This window comes from Triticum urartu, chromosome 2 (genome assembly GCF_003073215.2).
Source record: "Triticum urartu cultivar G1812 chromosome 2, Tu2.1, whole genome shotgun sequence".
NCBI lineage: Eukaryota > Viridiplantae > Streptophyta > Magnoliopsida > Poales > Poaceae > Triticum > Triticum urartu.
The window spans coordinates 74,993,224-75,009,451 of record NC_053023.1 but is presented as its reverse complement, the minus strand read 5'-3'; the positions used below and the strand labels follow the sequence as shown (position 1 = coordinate 75,009,451).

General features: G+C 46.6%; 2 protein-coding genes across 2 annotated transcripts; one reads left to right on the top strand and one right to left on the bottom strand.

Moving 5' to 3' along the window:
* The first annotated feature begins 1,374 nt into the window (after window positions 1–1,374).
* On the top strand, window positions 1,375–4,569 carry LOC125535905. The gene is made up of 8 exons (XM_048698976.1): window positions 1,375–1,891; window positions 2,995–3,108; window positions 3,187–3,255; window positions 3,348–3,367; window positions 3,446–3,498; window positions 3,610–3,640; window positions 3,736–3,817; window positions 4,078–4,569. The coding sequence occupies exons 1-8, from the start codon at window positions 1,390–1,392 to the stop codon at window positions 4,272–4,274; spliced, it is 1,068 nt and encodes a 355-aa protein (XP_048554933.1). The 5' UTR covers window positions 1,375–1,389; the 3' UTR covers window positions 4,275–4,569.
* Window positions 4,570–5,072: 503 nt separating this feature from the next.
* Window positions 5,073–9,058, bottom strand: LOC125535904 (serine carboxypeptidase II-3). The gene is made up of 7 exons (XM_048698975.1): window positions 8,439–9,058; window positions 8,071–8,333; window positions 7,714–7,971; window positions 7,420–7,538; window positions 6,071–6,163; window positions 5,814–5,919; window positions 5,073–5,570 (listed from the first exon to the last, which is right to left on the bottom strand). The coding sequence occupies exons 1-7, from the start codon at window positions 8,965–8,967 to the stop codon at window positions 5,394–5,396; spliced, it is 1,545 nt and encodes a 514-aa protein (XP_048554932.1). The 5' UTR covers window positions 8,968–9,058; the 3' UTR covers window positions 5,073–5,393.
* Window positions 9,059–16,228: the final 7,170 nt, after the last annotated feature.

The following is a 16,228-nucleotide window of genomic DNA, read 5'->3' as shown; positions in this document are numbered from 1 at the left end:
GAGTCGGATTCACCGCTTGCCCGCTCGCGCTTAAATGTGTCGGCCTAGTTCGGTGCTCGCTTGCTTCGGCTCTATGCGGAAGGTCGACAAAACAACACACTGAGCGTCGTATAGGAAACACGGTGTGAACTAAGTCCACGCGTGATTGAGGGGTAATCCAACGTCCGAAATCGCACAAAACCTTGCGGCGGTTGTTTGAGCCGATTCTGCCGTCGCAAGCGTTCTCTTGCACCCGGCACATCTCTGCCCTATCCCTACACACATGACCTTGCTGCCAAGTGCGAGCTCTGTGCATCATCTGTTTCAGGTAATATTATTACTCGACACCTTTCTTGGTGCCTGATGCGGGGGGAGGGGGGATTCTCTCTCACTCTCACATTTTTACTTGTTTTTTTCCTTCTAACTATCTCTGCTGATATCGCTGCCATTTGCCAGGAAGCTGGCATGCATGCTATCCGCAAGAATCGATATGTTATCCTCCCAAAGGACTTCGAGAAGGGTTACCGAACGAACGTCTATAAGCCTGAAACAGACTTTGCTTCTACAAATGAGGCAACTAAGTGTTAAAAAGAGAATGCTTTGTTTTCAATCAAGTCCTCTGTATATGCTAGTACTAATGTAAATTGTAACCCTACATGTTCCTTAAAAAAAATTGTCAGGACAGATTTTGTTGGCATGTTCTTTAAATACTCCGGCCTCCCTTCTCTCGAAATCCCCACTCTACCACAAAAGTGTCGCCGGGCCGCACGCCGCACCAGTGCACCAGCTCCGACTCCATCACTGCCGTGAGATCGCCGACACGTTTCTGACGAGCTCAACCACCCATTCAAACCAGCCGCCACCACCATTGCCCTCCACGACAACCGACGCATCTCCTCGACATCATCCGCACGCCCAATGATCACTGGGCGTTGATTTCATCGAGACCCGAGCCTCGCCACCACCGCCGACACCATGCGTCTCAATTGCATCGGGTTCGCTAATGCTTACTCCAAGTCTCACCATCATCATCCAAATCTTGAATATGAGTGGTATAAATACTTCATACGTGTAAAAACAGCAATAATATATATTTTTTTACGGAAGAAAAACGACGCGCAGTCGCTGCCGAGCGGACATTAACACGGCCGAACATCACCGATTTAACCAACGCGACCCATCTGAAGCAAATGTGGGAGAAAATTCGAGCCACAAAATCGCGGCAACAGCCACCGAAAATGAGGCCATCGGAAAGAGTAATGCTACACGTACAAATGAGTTACACCCCCTGAAAATAGGAGGGGGGGGCAAGTTTATGATTGGTTAGTAGATGGAAAAAATCCTAGTCAGCGTGTAATTGCGTGTAACTCTTTGTACGTTTAGCATTATTGCATCGGAAAAGTCAGCAAAATGAGAAGGAAACGGAGAAAATTCGAGAGGCAATTGGGGAAAGGAAAATGCGCATCGGCTGGCGACGACGGCGACGTGTGGAGTGGTGGCGGCTGGTCCCAAGCTCGGGCACACCGGTACCGATGCCGATGCTCCTCCCACTCCCCCAAGCCCAGCTCACCTAATACGCTCTCCCTTCTCTCTATCCACCCCCGCCTCCCTCGACTCGCCCGCTCGCCCGCCCGTGCCTCGCTCCGTCCCCGGGCGATGTCGTCGTCGTCGCCGCCGCTGTCGCCTCGCGGGGCGGAGGAGGGGGAGGAGGATGGGGGCACCGGGAGCGGCGGCGGCGTTGGCGGCGGCACGGTGTTCAGCTACGGGGAGGCGGGGTACTGGGACGCGCGCTACGTGGAGGAGGGCGGCGCGCCCTACGACTGGTACCAGCGCTACGCCGCGCTGCGCCCCTTCGTCCGCCGCTTCGTGCCGCCGGCCTCGCGCCTCCTCATGATCGGCTGCGGCTCCGCGCGTACGTCCTCCCCCCTCCCTCTTCCGCTCTCCTCCAGTCCTCCTCACAGCTCCGTAGAGACTGTGCTCGAACTGAAGCAGCCAGCGTGTTGGTTGTGCTCGTCGTGGCGGTGCTCGCGCATTCGTCCGTCTCTCGTTTCCGGAAGTAGAAGTTTCCTTTCCTTTTCCTCTCCTCCTTTTCAGGTTCGGTTCAAATAGGTACTCGATTGTGATTCGTGAATGGGGGTGATTGGCACACACCAGCGAGTGAGCGATCGATCTTTTGGATTAGATGCTTGCACAGAGCACGGTCAGCGTCTGTTGGGGTCGAAATTTGCTGTCACGGCAATAGTTTCCGGATAGCTCCTCCGCTAGGTGTATCTATTATATAACAACATGGCAATCAGATAATGTCATTCTATCAGTCCACACTCCACAGGCTGATATATATCACTTCCAGTAATCTGATAATTGTACTCTGGATGGGATAATGTGCTATAGTGCTACAGTTAGGCAACCTGTGAATTGATAGCGTTGTGATGTTGATGCCACACAAAATCAGTGGGGCATGCACAGTGTGTAAGTTAATTTTTCAGAGGGACTATGGAACCACACATCTGAATTCTGAAACCAGCACAGCTCTGTATGATAATCCAAACCAAAACCAACCTTGGTTCCACTTGTTGCCCAGTAACTCAAAGTTGCTTTGGAATTTTAGTATTATGGTGCGGACTATCTGTGCTGCATCGACGCGTTAAATGCATGGCAGCACATTTGATTTTCACTACTTGTATGAACGTTGTGTCGTATTATGTTACATTAGTCATATAGTTTCGTTACAGATATTTCAATGCTTATGCACACACACTAGGGGTTGGGTTTTGCACCCTCAATGGGCTGATCTGGATAGAGTTTAGGATGCGCTTTTAAATGTAGGCTCGATGATTACACTCCCTGTAAAGGGCAGCCCGGTGCACGTAGCTCCCGCTTGCGCAGGGTCCGGGGAAGGGTCCGACCACTTTTGGTCTATAGTACGCAGCCTTTCCCTACATTTCTGCAAGAGGCTGGATGATTACGCTCCCTGTGCTAATTTTAAATCTTCTCCCCGTGCTCTGCTATTTGTAGTTATGTCAGAGGATATGGCCGCTGATGGCTACATGGAGATAATAAACATTGACATCTCTTCAGTTTTAATTGAGATGATGAGGAAGAAGTACTTCGATCTTCCACAGCTACAATGTATCCTTAAATATTTTACATTCCCTCTTTGTCCGGGAAGTGCAATCTAGTGTCTGTTGATTTCCTTATGAGCTGTAGACATGCAAATGGATGTTAGAGATATGAGTAAATTCTCTGACGAATCATTTGATTGTGCCATTGATAAAGGTGTGAATTTCTTAGTGGCTTTCTAACAAGTATTGAGTCTATTGACAACACTTTGCTTAATGCTGTTTGTTCTTTTTGTACATTTCTTAAAGGTACTTTGGACTCTTTGATGGTAAGTAGGTAACATTCTGTCATTGTGTCTTTTCCATATTTTGGTACTACTTCAACATCGCGGTCTTGTTGCTTCCAGTGTGGTGTGGAGGCTCCTCTCAGCGCAGCTCAGATGGTCCTGGAAGTGGACAGGTTCTTAATACTTTCACCCCCATTGAAGCATCACTGACAACCTCATGTACACCAATATATTGTTAAGTTCAGCATTCCTGCATTCTTATCAGTGGTATCTTCTGATTGTAGGCTACTTAAACCAGGGGGGGTCTTTATGTTGGTACGCAGTTTGGATAAGTTTCTTCGTAGTGCAGACTTAATATGTCATTTCCTGCCACTGATTGTAATGATCATTTTTTGTTTCTGAACTGCTAGATAACTTATGGTGATCCATCAGCGCGAATTCCTCACTTGAACCAACCAGTATGCAGTTGGAAAATTGTACTGTACATTCTGCGTACGTATTAGTATTATGTCAATTCGCAGATACGTTCAATTTTGGTCTGCAATGTTGAAAACTTTCCCTGCTTAATAAAAATAGAATCTCTGCTTGCTTGCTCATGAATAGGGTTTGCCCCACGTTTTGTGTAAATTCGAGCTTTAACTTGTGTAGTCAACACCACATAAAAATAGAATTCACAGTAGTGTAGTTCATAAGAACTTTACTTATAAGATTAAAACAGAACTGTTGTATGATCATTTTTTAATGCATTGCAGCAAGACCTGGATTCAAGGGAAACATAAGAAGATCTGTCTTTGACCCTGTTCCACTGACTGAGAGTGGTAGATTGCCTGAGGGCTTTGTTCTGGAGGATCCTGACTCTCATTATATTTATGTCTGCAAAAAGGGCCAAGAATTAACAGGGATAGATTCTCCAACCTTAAGCCACTTGAAGTTGCAAGATTCCGAGTGAGCTGTAGGATAATTCATCTCACAACATTTGTGCATTGTTGTGATCCTTACAAGATCAAACAGCGTGATGCTGCCACCATTATGGCCATCCAAAAATAGAAACTGTGCCTTTGCACGAGTACACATTTTTTTCAGTGATCTTGTAAGAATCGTCAAGTTATTATATTGTGTTACCACTGGTTGTAATGTGGAGCTGGAAGGAGGATATGATTGTTTGGCACATTTGAGGAACATAATTTATCCCAATTTCATCCTCTGTGCAATAGAAAAGAAATTGCCATTATTTATTGATCGTATTTTATTTGTGTGGAAGTAAAAACACCACCAATTTCTTCAAGGAGTATATTCATGTGGTATGTTCTGAGTTTCTGCAAAAATTCTTGTTGCTGATGCCTTGAGATATCTGAGGCTTAGTCATATTGCAAGTTGCAGTGCTTTTATTATGCTTCTTAGCACATGGAAGGCAAATATTCAGATTTTGTAGTATCATTGCTTTGTTACCAAGATATAAATTTCATTCCCCTGGTTAGTCATTGTAACACATGGAGGCCCCAGCTTTTCAGCATGCAAGTTTGGCAATCACTATTCAGACTTGATAAAAATCATACATACTTTCTTTCTATGCAAAATCATTTTGCTGGCCTGCAGTTTCATGATCTGCGAAACGCGTAGATTTGATACTTCAATGGCTTTCTATATCTTACTTCACTTGATTTTGCTTGTTTCTTGTACTAAATGAAATTGATACAGCAACTGAAACCATGCAGCTTGGGATCACAGAGTTCACAGCATCCCCTGGTTTGGAGCCAACATATAAATTTCATTCCTGGTAAGTCATAGCAACATATGGAGGCGCAGCATCCTTTGGAGGCACCAGTATTGCAACATGCCATTTTGGCATAGATCTTCAGACTTAACAGAATACACCATACAGTTTCATATCTAATATGGAAGCATTTGCTGACCTTGAGTTACATAGTCTGCGGAGCGCATGAGTTGATGATGGGTTTCTGTATCTAATTTTACTTGATTTTGCTTGTTTCGTGTACTTGAATCAAATGATACAACCTGCGAAGCTGCTGGTGTACTATCTTTTAGTGTAAAAACTTCTTTGCTTTTACTAATTTTGTTCGCATTCTTTGCAGTCAGGGAGAGCTTTGCCTGCAAGGAAATTCTGGACAAGCACAAGCGCTCGCCGCGGCTGGTAGCTGGGGACCTCATGGCCTGCTCCTCTAACAGTTACCAAGCTGAGGTCGCCCTTGTACTGCACAATGTATCCACCCACCTCTCCGGCACCCTGCATTCACAAGATCAAACAGATCATTACATTTACCGAGTCCGAGCAAAAGCAGGTAATAATCATTACGTGACAGCTTCAAGTTTTAAGATTCTCCCGAGTTTATCATCGGTTTCAAACTATTTCCGTGCACTTCTTTAGCAACTGAATTATGGAAGTTCACCGCAATTTGTTTGTTACTAGCTTGTTGTTGCAGTGAACAGATTTGGGAAGGGAAGGGAAGAGGAGAGTGCAAGTGCGCACCTTGGTGCTGCTGAACCATGGCCTCCATTTTGCCGCCACAGGGAGCTGGAGCTGGTTGACAGAGAGTCTGCTGGAAGTGACGGGCACTCTCCCGTCAGTGTCTCCACTGCAAACAAAAGGTCAGTGGCCAGCATTGCATCATTTCACTTCTATTCTGGAACGTCACATCACATACTCTAATTAAGTAGTACTCCCTCTGTAAAGAAATATAAGATCGTTTAGATCACTACTGATCTGAAAATGCTTGTGATACACACCTGTAAACCCAGACTCTGATGTTGTTCTTCATCAGCTCCCGGATAATAGGCAGGACCGTTTTGGCGCTGTCGACCCAGCGTGTCAAGACTTCACTGAAAACAAAACAGATGGAATATTTTGCGAATTACGCCATATGTCCGAAGAAGAAGAAAAAAACTTGATCTGTCAATGTGATCTAGATTGAAAGGATGTGATTGCACATGGGCCACCCAGTCATCGGCATGGGCAAGTAGCAAGAGGAAAACAGAATCCCTAATAATTCAACCGCATGTTGCGCAAATGCATGTGCACAAACTTAAAGAAAGCAAGAACATATGGTGGTAGTTGCAATTCGGCATGTGCGCTGGGATGACGCCATGAATATAGGAAGAAGAACTAAATAATCAGATGATGCAGGTGATAACACCATCAGACCTTGGTAGTATCATGGTATGAGCACATCTTTCCTCGAGAACACGCAATATTAACTAGAGTATTCAGGTGGAGCTGGTACCACGCATGCATGACCTATCTTCTCATTTGTCAATTATTAACTCGAAGAAAATTGCCTCACGGCAAAAGCACCAATCTCCAGGAATCTGGACGCAGTCTCGCTGATCTACACCTAGATCATGCGCTGTGAGTTTGAGCAACCAGCCAGCCTTTGCTGCATCCTAGTATTAAATTACCACATTGCTTACAAGTTTGCATCTACTTTCTTGTGATGCACCTACCTACCTACCGTCCATGCACGCCGGGGGCATACACACAATATATAGTTACTGGATCATCATCTAGATCTTGTTGCGTAGCCTAGGATATTGGTAGGATGAAGTGTTGGTCTAAACTCTGAACTGGTCTGGTGGATGAACGCTTTTCGTGCAAGGGTATTGATTAGTGTGGTGTGTGTCTAGCGTGAGCAAGGGTTCACTGGAATCAACATATATATGATTGCCGCCTCCTCCATGTTGTGCAGCAAGATAAAGCAACCCGGTTAGTACTTAGTAGTTGAGGCATGATTGACGAGTCGCACAAAAGAAACTCCAATAATGCGGTGCCATGTCGACCCCTGATTGGGCTTCCTCGACCGGTCGGTCTCAGCTTGATTGTGCGCCGCACTGTGCTCCCAGATCATCACTAACACACACTTGTGCCGTCGTTGCCTAAGGGATTGCAGCTTGCAAGGCTCTGGTTGGTGCAAGCGACGGCCGGCTTAAGATATTTTTCGTCCAAGATAATGAAAGATGTTCATCTTTTTCTATTCTTTCTTGTTAACACTAGCTTAATTAATCTTGCTAGCTAAATTTGGGCAACTACCTACATTTGTCAAGGACAAAAAAAGTGGTGTAGTGTAGTGTAGATAGCATACCTGCAGGCCGACCAGGGGTGGTCGAGGCGGGTGACGTTGGCGTGCATCGCCTTCTGCACGTCCGGGCGGTTGAGGTACGCGTCCACGTAGTAGTCCGTGCACGGATCGAAGTTGTCGATCTGCCCACACGTACAACCCAAGCAAACTTGGTCACTAACCAATCAACATCCCTATGATGATGATCTAACGAGTAACGAACTAGCCTCATCGATCAGTTAGCATTTAGCACTGGTGGTACGGTGCTGCCACTGTACCGGCTGTGTGGTGTTGGATGGAAAGGCCGGAAGAACGTACCGAGGGGGCGATGGGCGGCGTGACGAGCTTCTCCGACTGGCAGTTGGGCGCGTAGATGTTGTAGATGTCGATGTCCCGGAGGCTCTCGCCGGCCGCGTCCGACGCGTCGTCGCAGAGCGCGTTCGACGCCGCGCCCGACGTGAAGTTGCAGTTCTTGTCGATGCCCTCGGCCGTCTCGTCGGAGATGAGCGCGTGCGTCCAGAAGAAGTCGTACATGCCCTTGCTGTCCGTCCAGTCGTTGATCACCGCGTTCCCAATCTGTCCAGTTTTTCGCACCACACGCCCCACCCAACCAAACCGTCGTCAGGGGTGACAAGACTGAGGTTGACGTGTGTGGCCGGCCGGATTATGTCTTACCATGATGCCTTTGAGGTTGATGGCCGGGGAGGCGTGGCGGAGGATGGCGTGGGCCAGCTGCGGCACGTAGTGCCCGGCGTAGCTCTCGCCGGTGATGTAGAACTCCCGGCCCTTGTACTCCGGGAAGCGCTCCAGCCAGTTGGCCAGGAACTGGTACGCGTCCTCCACCGTCTTGTTGTCCCCGCTCCGGCCGTAGTCCGCCGTCGTGTTCGAGTACGAGTACCCCACCCCCGCCGGGCTCTCCAGGAACAGCACGTTCGCCGCTGCACCATATATTGATTGCCCGGTCGATCACTTGTCTTGTCAGTAACTGTCAATGGCTCGCAGGCTGGGGCCGCGGTGAACTCGAGAGCGTGGTGACTGCGTACCGTGGTTCCAGGAGTAGGGGTTGCGGTAGAGCGTCTTGCCGTCGCTCATGACGCGGAACGGGCCGAGCTCCTCCATGGCTCCGTACCCCAGCGACGAGCACCCGGGCCCCCCGTTGAGCCACAGGAGGAGCGGCTTGCCCTTGGACGACGACCCGTCGCCGTTGCCGCCGACGGCCTCGGCGAGGTAGTAGAACAGCGCGCGCCCGGCCGCCGCGTCCACCGTCACGTACCCGGCGTACTGCGCGAAGTCCACGCTGGTCGGCTGCCCGGGCAGCGCCTCCACGCGGTCGGCCTCCTTGCGCCCGGCCTCCGCCGCCGCCGCCGCCGGCGCGGGTCTACCCGTCGCCTTCGTCGTCGTCTCCTCCGCCAGCGACTCCCAGGACGCGCGGGAGGACGGCGACCCGCGCAGCCGGTTCAGGTAGTCGCCCTGCCGCGTGCGCCGGGGCTTCGCCGCCGCGGCCGTGCCGGGGCCCAGCACGAGGCATTGCACCGCCACCAGCAGCACGAGTGCCACCACTGGGCTCTTCATGGCGCGCGCCGGCACTGCTCGATCGGACGGTCGTCGGAGCGAGCTAGAACACGCTGGAGCGCACTGAGGACGGCGGGTGTCTGCGTCGCTGTGGCCTGGTATTTATAGGGCGGGAACCCGGAGGCCGGAGGCTACCAATTGAATTTGGACGTGGGACAAATGGTGACGGGTAGGAGCCCGCCGGTGGCACGGTTCTAATCCGATACAAGATAGATCGTCCATTTGATCCGTCCATGCGTCCACTAGGCACATGCTTGCGAGAGCAGCGTTTTGGCTCCCAGGCTCCGATGAGCCCCGGAGTGAATAAAAAATAGTTAAAAATATTAAATAAATTCAAAAGATTACAAATTTTTTTGTAGAGAAAGATGACTGAGTGTGTTATGTCCATGCCAAATTTCAGAGCATTTGAAATTTGACATGCATCTCACACACTCAATCATCTTACATGCAAAAAAAAAAATCTTGAATTTTTTCTACTAATTTTTTAAAATTTACTGGTCACCCGGTGCCGATGAGCCTGGGCTCTTAATTGGATATCCCCGTGCTTTCATGCTAATGAATTTCTTCTGTTGAGCCCCATTTGCTGTTAGTCTGGTACTCGACAGAGAAGGGAACAGTGAAGTTGCAACTTGCAAGTTTCGTACTTGAAAACATAGGTAAGGTCATGCGGTTTCCTTTTCCTCCCACGCCACCTACGGTCTCAATTTTATCGGGTATTCCCCACCGGTTTTTCCTTGAGAACCATATTTAGTACAGATGAAGTATATATAACGAAATACTTCCTCCTTCCATCTATATAGGGTCTAATGCGTTTTTTAAGACCGCCTTTGACTATTGACAAGATTAACAGTACATGACATGCACAATGTGAAAATTATATCATTGAAAGCTCCTTTCACACATGAATTTAACGGTGTGCTTTGTGTAAGTTGCATGTCATATATTATTGCTCTAATATTTGATCAAAGTTAGCCTCGAAAAATGCATTAGGCCCTATATAAATGGAAGGAGGGAGTATGTATTTGGCAATCCTGTGACAGATTGCAAAAATGCCACATCACCTGGATGCCGTCCATTTCAAATCCGACGCATGAGTTGGATGCCATCATTCTTTGATCGTACGGTCGTGATCTCGCCATTGGGTTGCTGGAAACGGAGAGGATGGAGTAGAGACATATTTACGCATGCATGCCACCGCGAAGTGAACGCATACCGATTCGTTCGACCAAAGTCAAGTGGTTCCTTTCCTCTCTCACCATGCCGCGATAAGATGGAACTCCTGTTCGCCGCGGTCGTCAATACTCTGTATTCCTCCACCTCGATCCCATAGCTCGTCCTCAATCTCACCGCCGGCCGGGCCGGTCGTCCCTGTAGACTTCTCCATCAACGCCCAGTCGTTCGACTTCGATCTCAACTCCGCCGCTCGTCCTCGACCTCACAGCCACTCCACTCGTACACCGCCGGCTTGGCCGCTTTCCCCGTCTGAGCTGACCTCTGAGATCGTCGCTGTTCTGGTTCCCATCTGTGCTCGTCCCTGTTTTGCTTGTTCCTTTTGAGGTGAGCGAGGAAACTCCTCCTTGTAAACACGTCCGAGCTCGTCCTTCCATGCTCGTCCCACACAATAGCAGCATTCGTCTGAAGGTCAGGTGCGGAAGCTAGACAGCACCTTCATGGACTGATAGGTTCGGGTACTGGCTGCAGCCCTCCATTACATCAACCGTAAGGTATAAATTCTAGGTAAGATCTGAATTCTAGGTAGGTGAGTTTTCTGGATTTTGTTGTACTAGCAGAGTAACTAATTCTAGGTGGGTGCTTTTCTGAATTCTGATGTACTAGCAGAGTAGCTAGTAGAGAATAAGCCGCCTGAGTGTGTTGGATCCCGGTGTGCAAAAATGATTGATATATATGCACAGATGTAGCACATGTATCAGTGGCATAACCACATTATTATGATGTATTGCTAATATGCCTTGACAGAACAGAACATAATCAAGATTATTTGTCGTTGTTCTTTTTCCAAAATTTTATAGTTTCGTCTAATTGAATATGATTTCTTCTCCACATCTGGACATGATTCAGTTCAGCCATGAGCCATTCATACGATACTTGACAGTTTTGATTGTCTTCGACGCGCACATGATTAGCTCATAGTTTATATGGTGGGTTATATGTATGTTGTGAACAAGAAACTAAAAGTCCAAGCTCTATTCTGGATGTGACCTTCTTAGACCATCCTGCTGCTAGTTCAAGGAACCATATAATGCTGCCTCATGAGATTTTTCATCTAGTACATATGCAGAAACTCCATTAGCCTTCTATAAAGTAACATGCTCACATGAGAATGTTTGTTGTGAGAGTACTTGACCTGGGTTAGCATCTTAGCATGACATTCTAAACAAGCAAAATTACATTTTATTTCATTTCTGCTTGACGTGTCATGAACATATGTTGCCCATATTAACCATATCCATATTCTATTTCTATTTGTTGAAAAAATAACCAGGGTAACTTTTGTGTAAATAACACGGTAATATGTGCATTGCAGACCTGTAATGTAGGTGCAAACACCGGGATATTTTTAGACCCGAAGAAAAAGTTATTGAAAACATACCCATTGTAAATTCTTTGTAAGTAGTATGGTATATATGCACCATATACCTGATAATTTACGTATAAACACCGTAGTAACTATGACCATGAGAGGATTGTTGAAAATATACCCCGGTAATTTTTGTGTAAATAGCATGATAATATAGGCACCACAGACGTGATAACCTACGTACAAACATCATGTTAACTTTGACCATGGGAAAGGAAATTATCGAAAAGATACACCTGGTAAATTAAGTGTAAATAGCATGATAATATACGCACCGCAGACCTGATAACTTAGATGATAACATTAGGGAAATTTGAACCCGAGTAGAAAAATTGTTGAAACATACCCCCCTAAATCTATTTGAAAATAGCGGTAATATACGAACCGCATACCCAATAACTTGTGCAGTAACTTTGACCAACGAGGGGAAAAGGTTGTTGAAAACTATACCGCGGCAACTTACGTGAAAATAGCATAGTAATGTATGAACTGCATACCCGATAACTTACGTAAAAGCAGCGCAATAACTTTGACCAAGGGGAAAATAGTTGTTGAAAAGCACACCCCAATAACTTATGTGAAAATAGCACGGTAATGTATGACCCGCATACCCAATAATATACGTAGAAAATAGCATATCATTTTTCTTCTACTAAAAAAAGTACAGTAGTACCTTATGTTCCTTTATTCTATAGAAAGGATGATCTTTGTTGGCCTTGTTCTGCTGAATTTTGCATCGCTGCTACAAAGAAACCGATTGGTTTGTTTTTGAAGGCATAAGAAATGAGAGTTTTGTTTAGCTGTATATGATGTTACAATTGTTGCTCGTTTGGTAACTACTGATGAAATGAGAGCATTTTAGCTATACATTTTTGTTGCTAACAACAAATGAAAAATATTGGTGACTTCTATTAGTATCGGACGATAACTTTCGACCCCAACAAAAGGTTGATAACTTTGAAAAAAGTTCAGATTTTCATGTCCTGGTAACATCTGTGTAAACACCATGGTAATTTACGTGTCGCATGTGCAGTAAGTTAGATACCGCACGAGCGGTAACTTACATCGCCCATGCCTGATTACCTTTTGGACTTAGATTTTTTTTAACTAAAACATATCTGGTAACTATTATGTGTATATATGATATTTTATGCACCACACGCCTCATAAATTACGTGCAACAACATGGTAAGTTTTACCGGAGAAAAACACCCCCGAAAACTTACGTGAAAATAGCACGATAATATACAAACTACATACTCGATAATTTACATACAAATAGCGCGGTAACTTTGACTAAGGAAAATTTGTTGAAAAACATAACCCTGATAATTTATGTGAAAATAACACCGTAATACACGAATTGCATACCCGATAACTTGCATACAGACACTGCGTTAATTTTGACCAACGAGGAAAAGAAGTTGTCAAAAACATACCTCGATAATTTATGTGAAAATAGAATGCTAACATACAGACAACATCCCCGATTACTTACATCCAAACATTGCGGTAATTTTTTTACCAAAAAGAGGAAATATTGTTCAAAAACATACGCCGGTGACTTATGTGAAAATAATATAGTAATATACAAACTACATATCCAGTAACTGATAATATACGAAATCCATACTTGATAACATAAGTACAGAAAATACGGTAATTTTTTGGTAAGGCTACCAGTTTGGATTTTCAATGATCAAAATCTTTTATTTTTGTTCAATCTTGTCTCAGGAAGGTACAAGTAGCATGTACATTGTGTCTAATCACTAAAGTGCTAGCTCATCCGGAAATTTCATCCAATTTAGTATGGGAGGGTCTCGGTTCGATCCTCTGATGTCCCATTTTTTTGTCTATTTTTTAACTGCCGGCGGCCTAGAAAATTGGGAGGGGGTTCGTTCTAGAGGTGCGGGTTGAAGGGAGGGGTTCGTTCGACAGAAAATCGAGAGGGATGGGATCGAAGGGAGGGGTTCCTGAGGCAGGATGCCCAAAAAATCAGGAGGGGTCCTCTCGAGAGAGGGGGTGGTATGGTACTTTTGCAATCTGTCACACGGTTGCCAGTTATGACAGTCCTATATATAATCATGTTTTCTTTGATAAATTGATCAGAAAACACGGACAATTATAGTACTGTTTTGTCAAAGATCTCTTTGCGTTTCGTCGATGAGATGATAAAGGTTGAGGTTGATGGTTTCTTCATCAAAACCCATGGATTTAGTTAAACCAATCGTGCACTTAATTTGATCGCAGACGCGGCTGTCAAGAAACTAATAAGTACTCCTTCGTTGGGTTAGGAAGGAATCTTAGGTGGTCTTGTCGGTACAAATCGTGGATTGTGCGCAGACGACGTCGATTTGACCGATCCACTATTGAAAGTTGAGAAGACCCATCTCATGCCAGAAGAAAGATCTTTCTCACGGTTGCCTCTGCTTAATGAAAGAACGAGCCTGCCGCGTCTTGTCTTGATAATCACACACGGATGATATGGAGGAGTCATAATCGGTCAGCCTCAGCGGCGTCGTGATCAGTCATAACCATCTAGAAGACCAGAGGTGTTCACCCATTCAGCCAAATAATAATGACAAGGGGACCAATTACCGGACGGTGGTGTGACCGGTGTCTTTAGCTGCAACGCATGTACGAACGTACTGTAGCTGCGTATGTGCGCCTCGTGCATTTTGGCCCTTGCGCTGTATAATAGTGAGGGCGGAAAGAGCTTTCCGCCCACGTACTGCGAATCTGCCGTGGCGGTGGCTGCGGCTGCGGCTGCTCCAGCTAATATCATTGGTTTGGTTGAGCAAGCTCGTGATTAGGCAGTCGATTGCCACCAAAGTGTATGATTTGGACATAAGCTTGGTCAGCATTTGGCCAGGCAGAATGCTCAACGTGACAGGTCGACGTTCATCGCTAGTGCCGGACGACGGTGTGGCCTCAAACCTGGCGGCTGGCGCCCAAATCCGGTCGCCGTCGCCGCCGGTCTCAGCGCACCTGTGTATGATTGCTGTGTGGATACCCCACAAAAAAATAAATTTGATTGCTGCGTGGATATGGAGGCGGCACGGGTCTCACGATCACCACACGGCAAATGGCTTTTTTTTCTCTTTGACAGAGGATAAATTTTATTTACTCGAAATGAAGCATCAAGCGGTTACAAACACGATAAACACACATCTGTCTTTTTCATACTTATAATGCACATAACCTACACCAGCACACCTAAAACAAACAAACACACCATATAAACCATATAAGACCAAAGCTATGACTAAACGAGAAAAAAAAAGAAGCGATTGACAACTACTACAATGATCATATCAACACCAATCATCCATTGACATCACAAGGACAACGAGATTCTTCAACAGCAATGCCTTCAACATAACATGGGACTAGCGCTTAAGTGCCACTGCCACCGAATCCAATCACCAGAGACCAGAATCAAGATTTTTACACTGAAGAATAAGTTCGAGCATATCGGAGCAATGCCTTCAACAAGGTAAAAACACAAAAACATCACCATTGCCAGGCATAATCAACTTGGGTTAGCCCTCAGTTCTCACCTCAGAGCTTGAGACCGGGTACTCGAGAAGCACCACTAAAATCAAAGGCAATGATGTGCTGTCGTCGCAACTTTTTCACAATTCCTGCAACTGCATGCATTTGGCTAGAAGTCCGGCCGCCGTCGCTGCACAACCATACCCTTTGCGTCAAGGTGTTGTTGTAGATTCCATCTCATCGCCGAAGGCAAGCTGTTCGGAGTGAGACCCACCAAGGAGCCTTCCGGTTGCATCTCGCAACGTCGCCAGTATAAGCTGTCTCAAGCAACCACCAGATCTGGAGAGTGGAATTCTTATGAAGATCTTTCGATGGCGCACAATCCGCGGGGAGGCCGTAGTGGCCACCACACAGACCAACACCGACGGCGGAGCACACCCTGCGGACGCGCATCACCTGAACCAGGCGGGAGGGTTGCCATGGGGCCAAACCCACATAGCCATCGCAACCGCGCCACGATGGAACGAGCCAGATGAGGCCAACAACTACGCAACTGATGGGGGCAAGCTATAACCAACCAAAGTTAGCGAGATCCAGCAATCCTTAGAGGGACTCATGGGCAAGCTGAAGTCAGCCATGCCAAGCAACGCCGGAGCTAAGCTTTTGCCCCCCCCCCCCCCCACGCTGTCTAGCTCCGCCACTGATGCCAAAGCTCTCGGAGAGTGGTCGCTGCCAGCCGGAGATGTCGTCGGGAAAGCCGCAGACGAGCCAGATAGGGGTTGTCGAGCGTGAAGCAATCATCGTTGCCGGCGGAGCGGAGTGTCCCACTGCCACATTCCTAAGCGCCCGCGCAAGCTTCACCAGTGGTTCACCTCTTGTGGCAGTGAGACTGAAGCAAGGATGATAGGTTGGGAGGCGGCGACACCATATCCCCGAGTCACCAGATGCGGGCGACGCAGGGGGTTAGGTGTGAACCGTTGATACTCGCAACAACTGGCTCCTAGAGTTCATAATGGCACCATGCCCTGACTGGGTTGTACCCTCTTCTTTGCTTCTTCCCTTTGCGTTTACATTTTTCCTCATATTTTTTCTCAAACTTTGACAATAAATTTAACTAATAACATTATCTATACATAAAACATTATACTATTAATAGCTCTTTTAAAT

Bases quoted from the DNA above. Each gene is read 5' to 3' on its own strand.
- LOC125535905 (XM_048698976.1), top strand. From the start codon at position 1,390: ATGAGAAGGAAACGGAGAAAATTCGAGAGGCAATTGGGGAAAGGAAAA. The intron at 1,892-2,994 runs GTACGTCCTCCC...TGCTATTTGTAG, and splicing joins GATCGGCTGCGGCTCCGCGC to TTATGTCAGAGGATATGGCC. The intron at 3,368-3,445 runs GTAAGTAGGTAA...TGTTGCTTCCAG, and splicing joins GTACTTTGGACTCTTTGATG to TGTGGTGTGGAGGCTCCTCT.
- LOC125535904 (XM_048698975.1), bottom strand. From the start codon at position 8,967: ATGAAGAGCCCAGTGGTGGCACTCGTGCTGCTGGTGGCGGTGCAATGC. The intron at 8,334-8,438 runs GTACGCAGTCAC...TATATGGTGCAG, and splicing joins CCCCTACTCCTGGAACCACG to CGGCGAACGTGCTGTTCCTG. The intron at 5,920-6,070 runs GTGTGTATCACA...TTTTGTTTGCAG, and splicing joins ATCAGAGTCTGGGTTTACAG to TGGAGACACTGACGGGAGAG.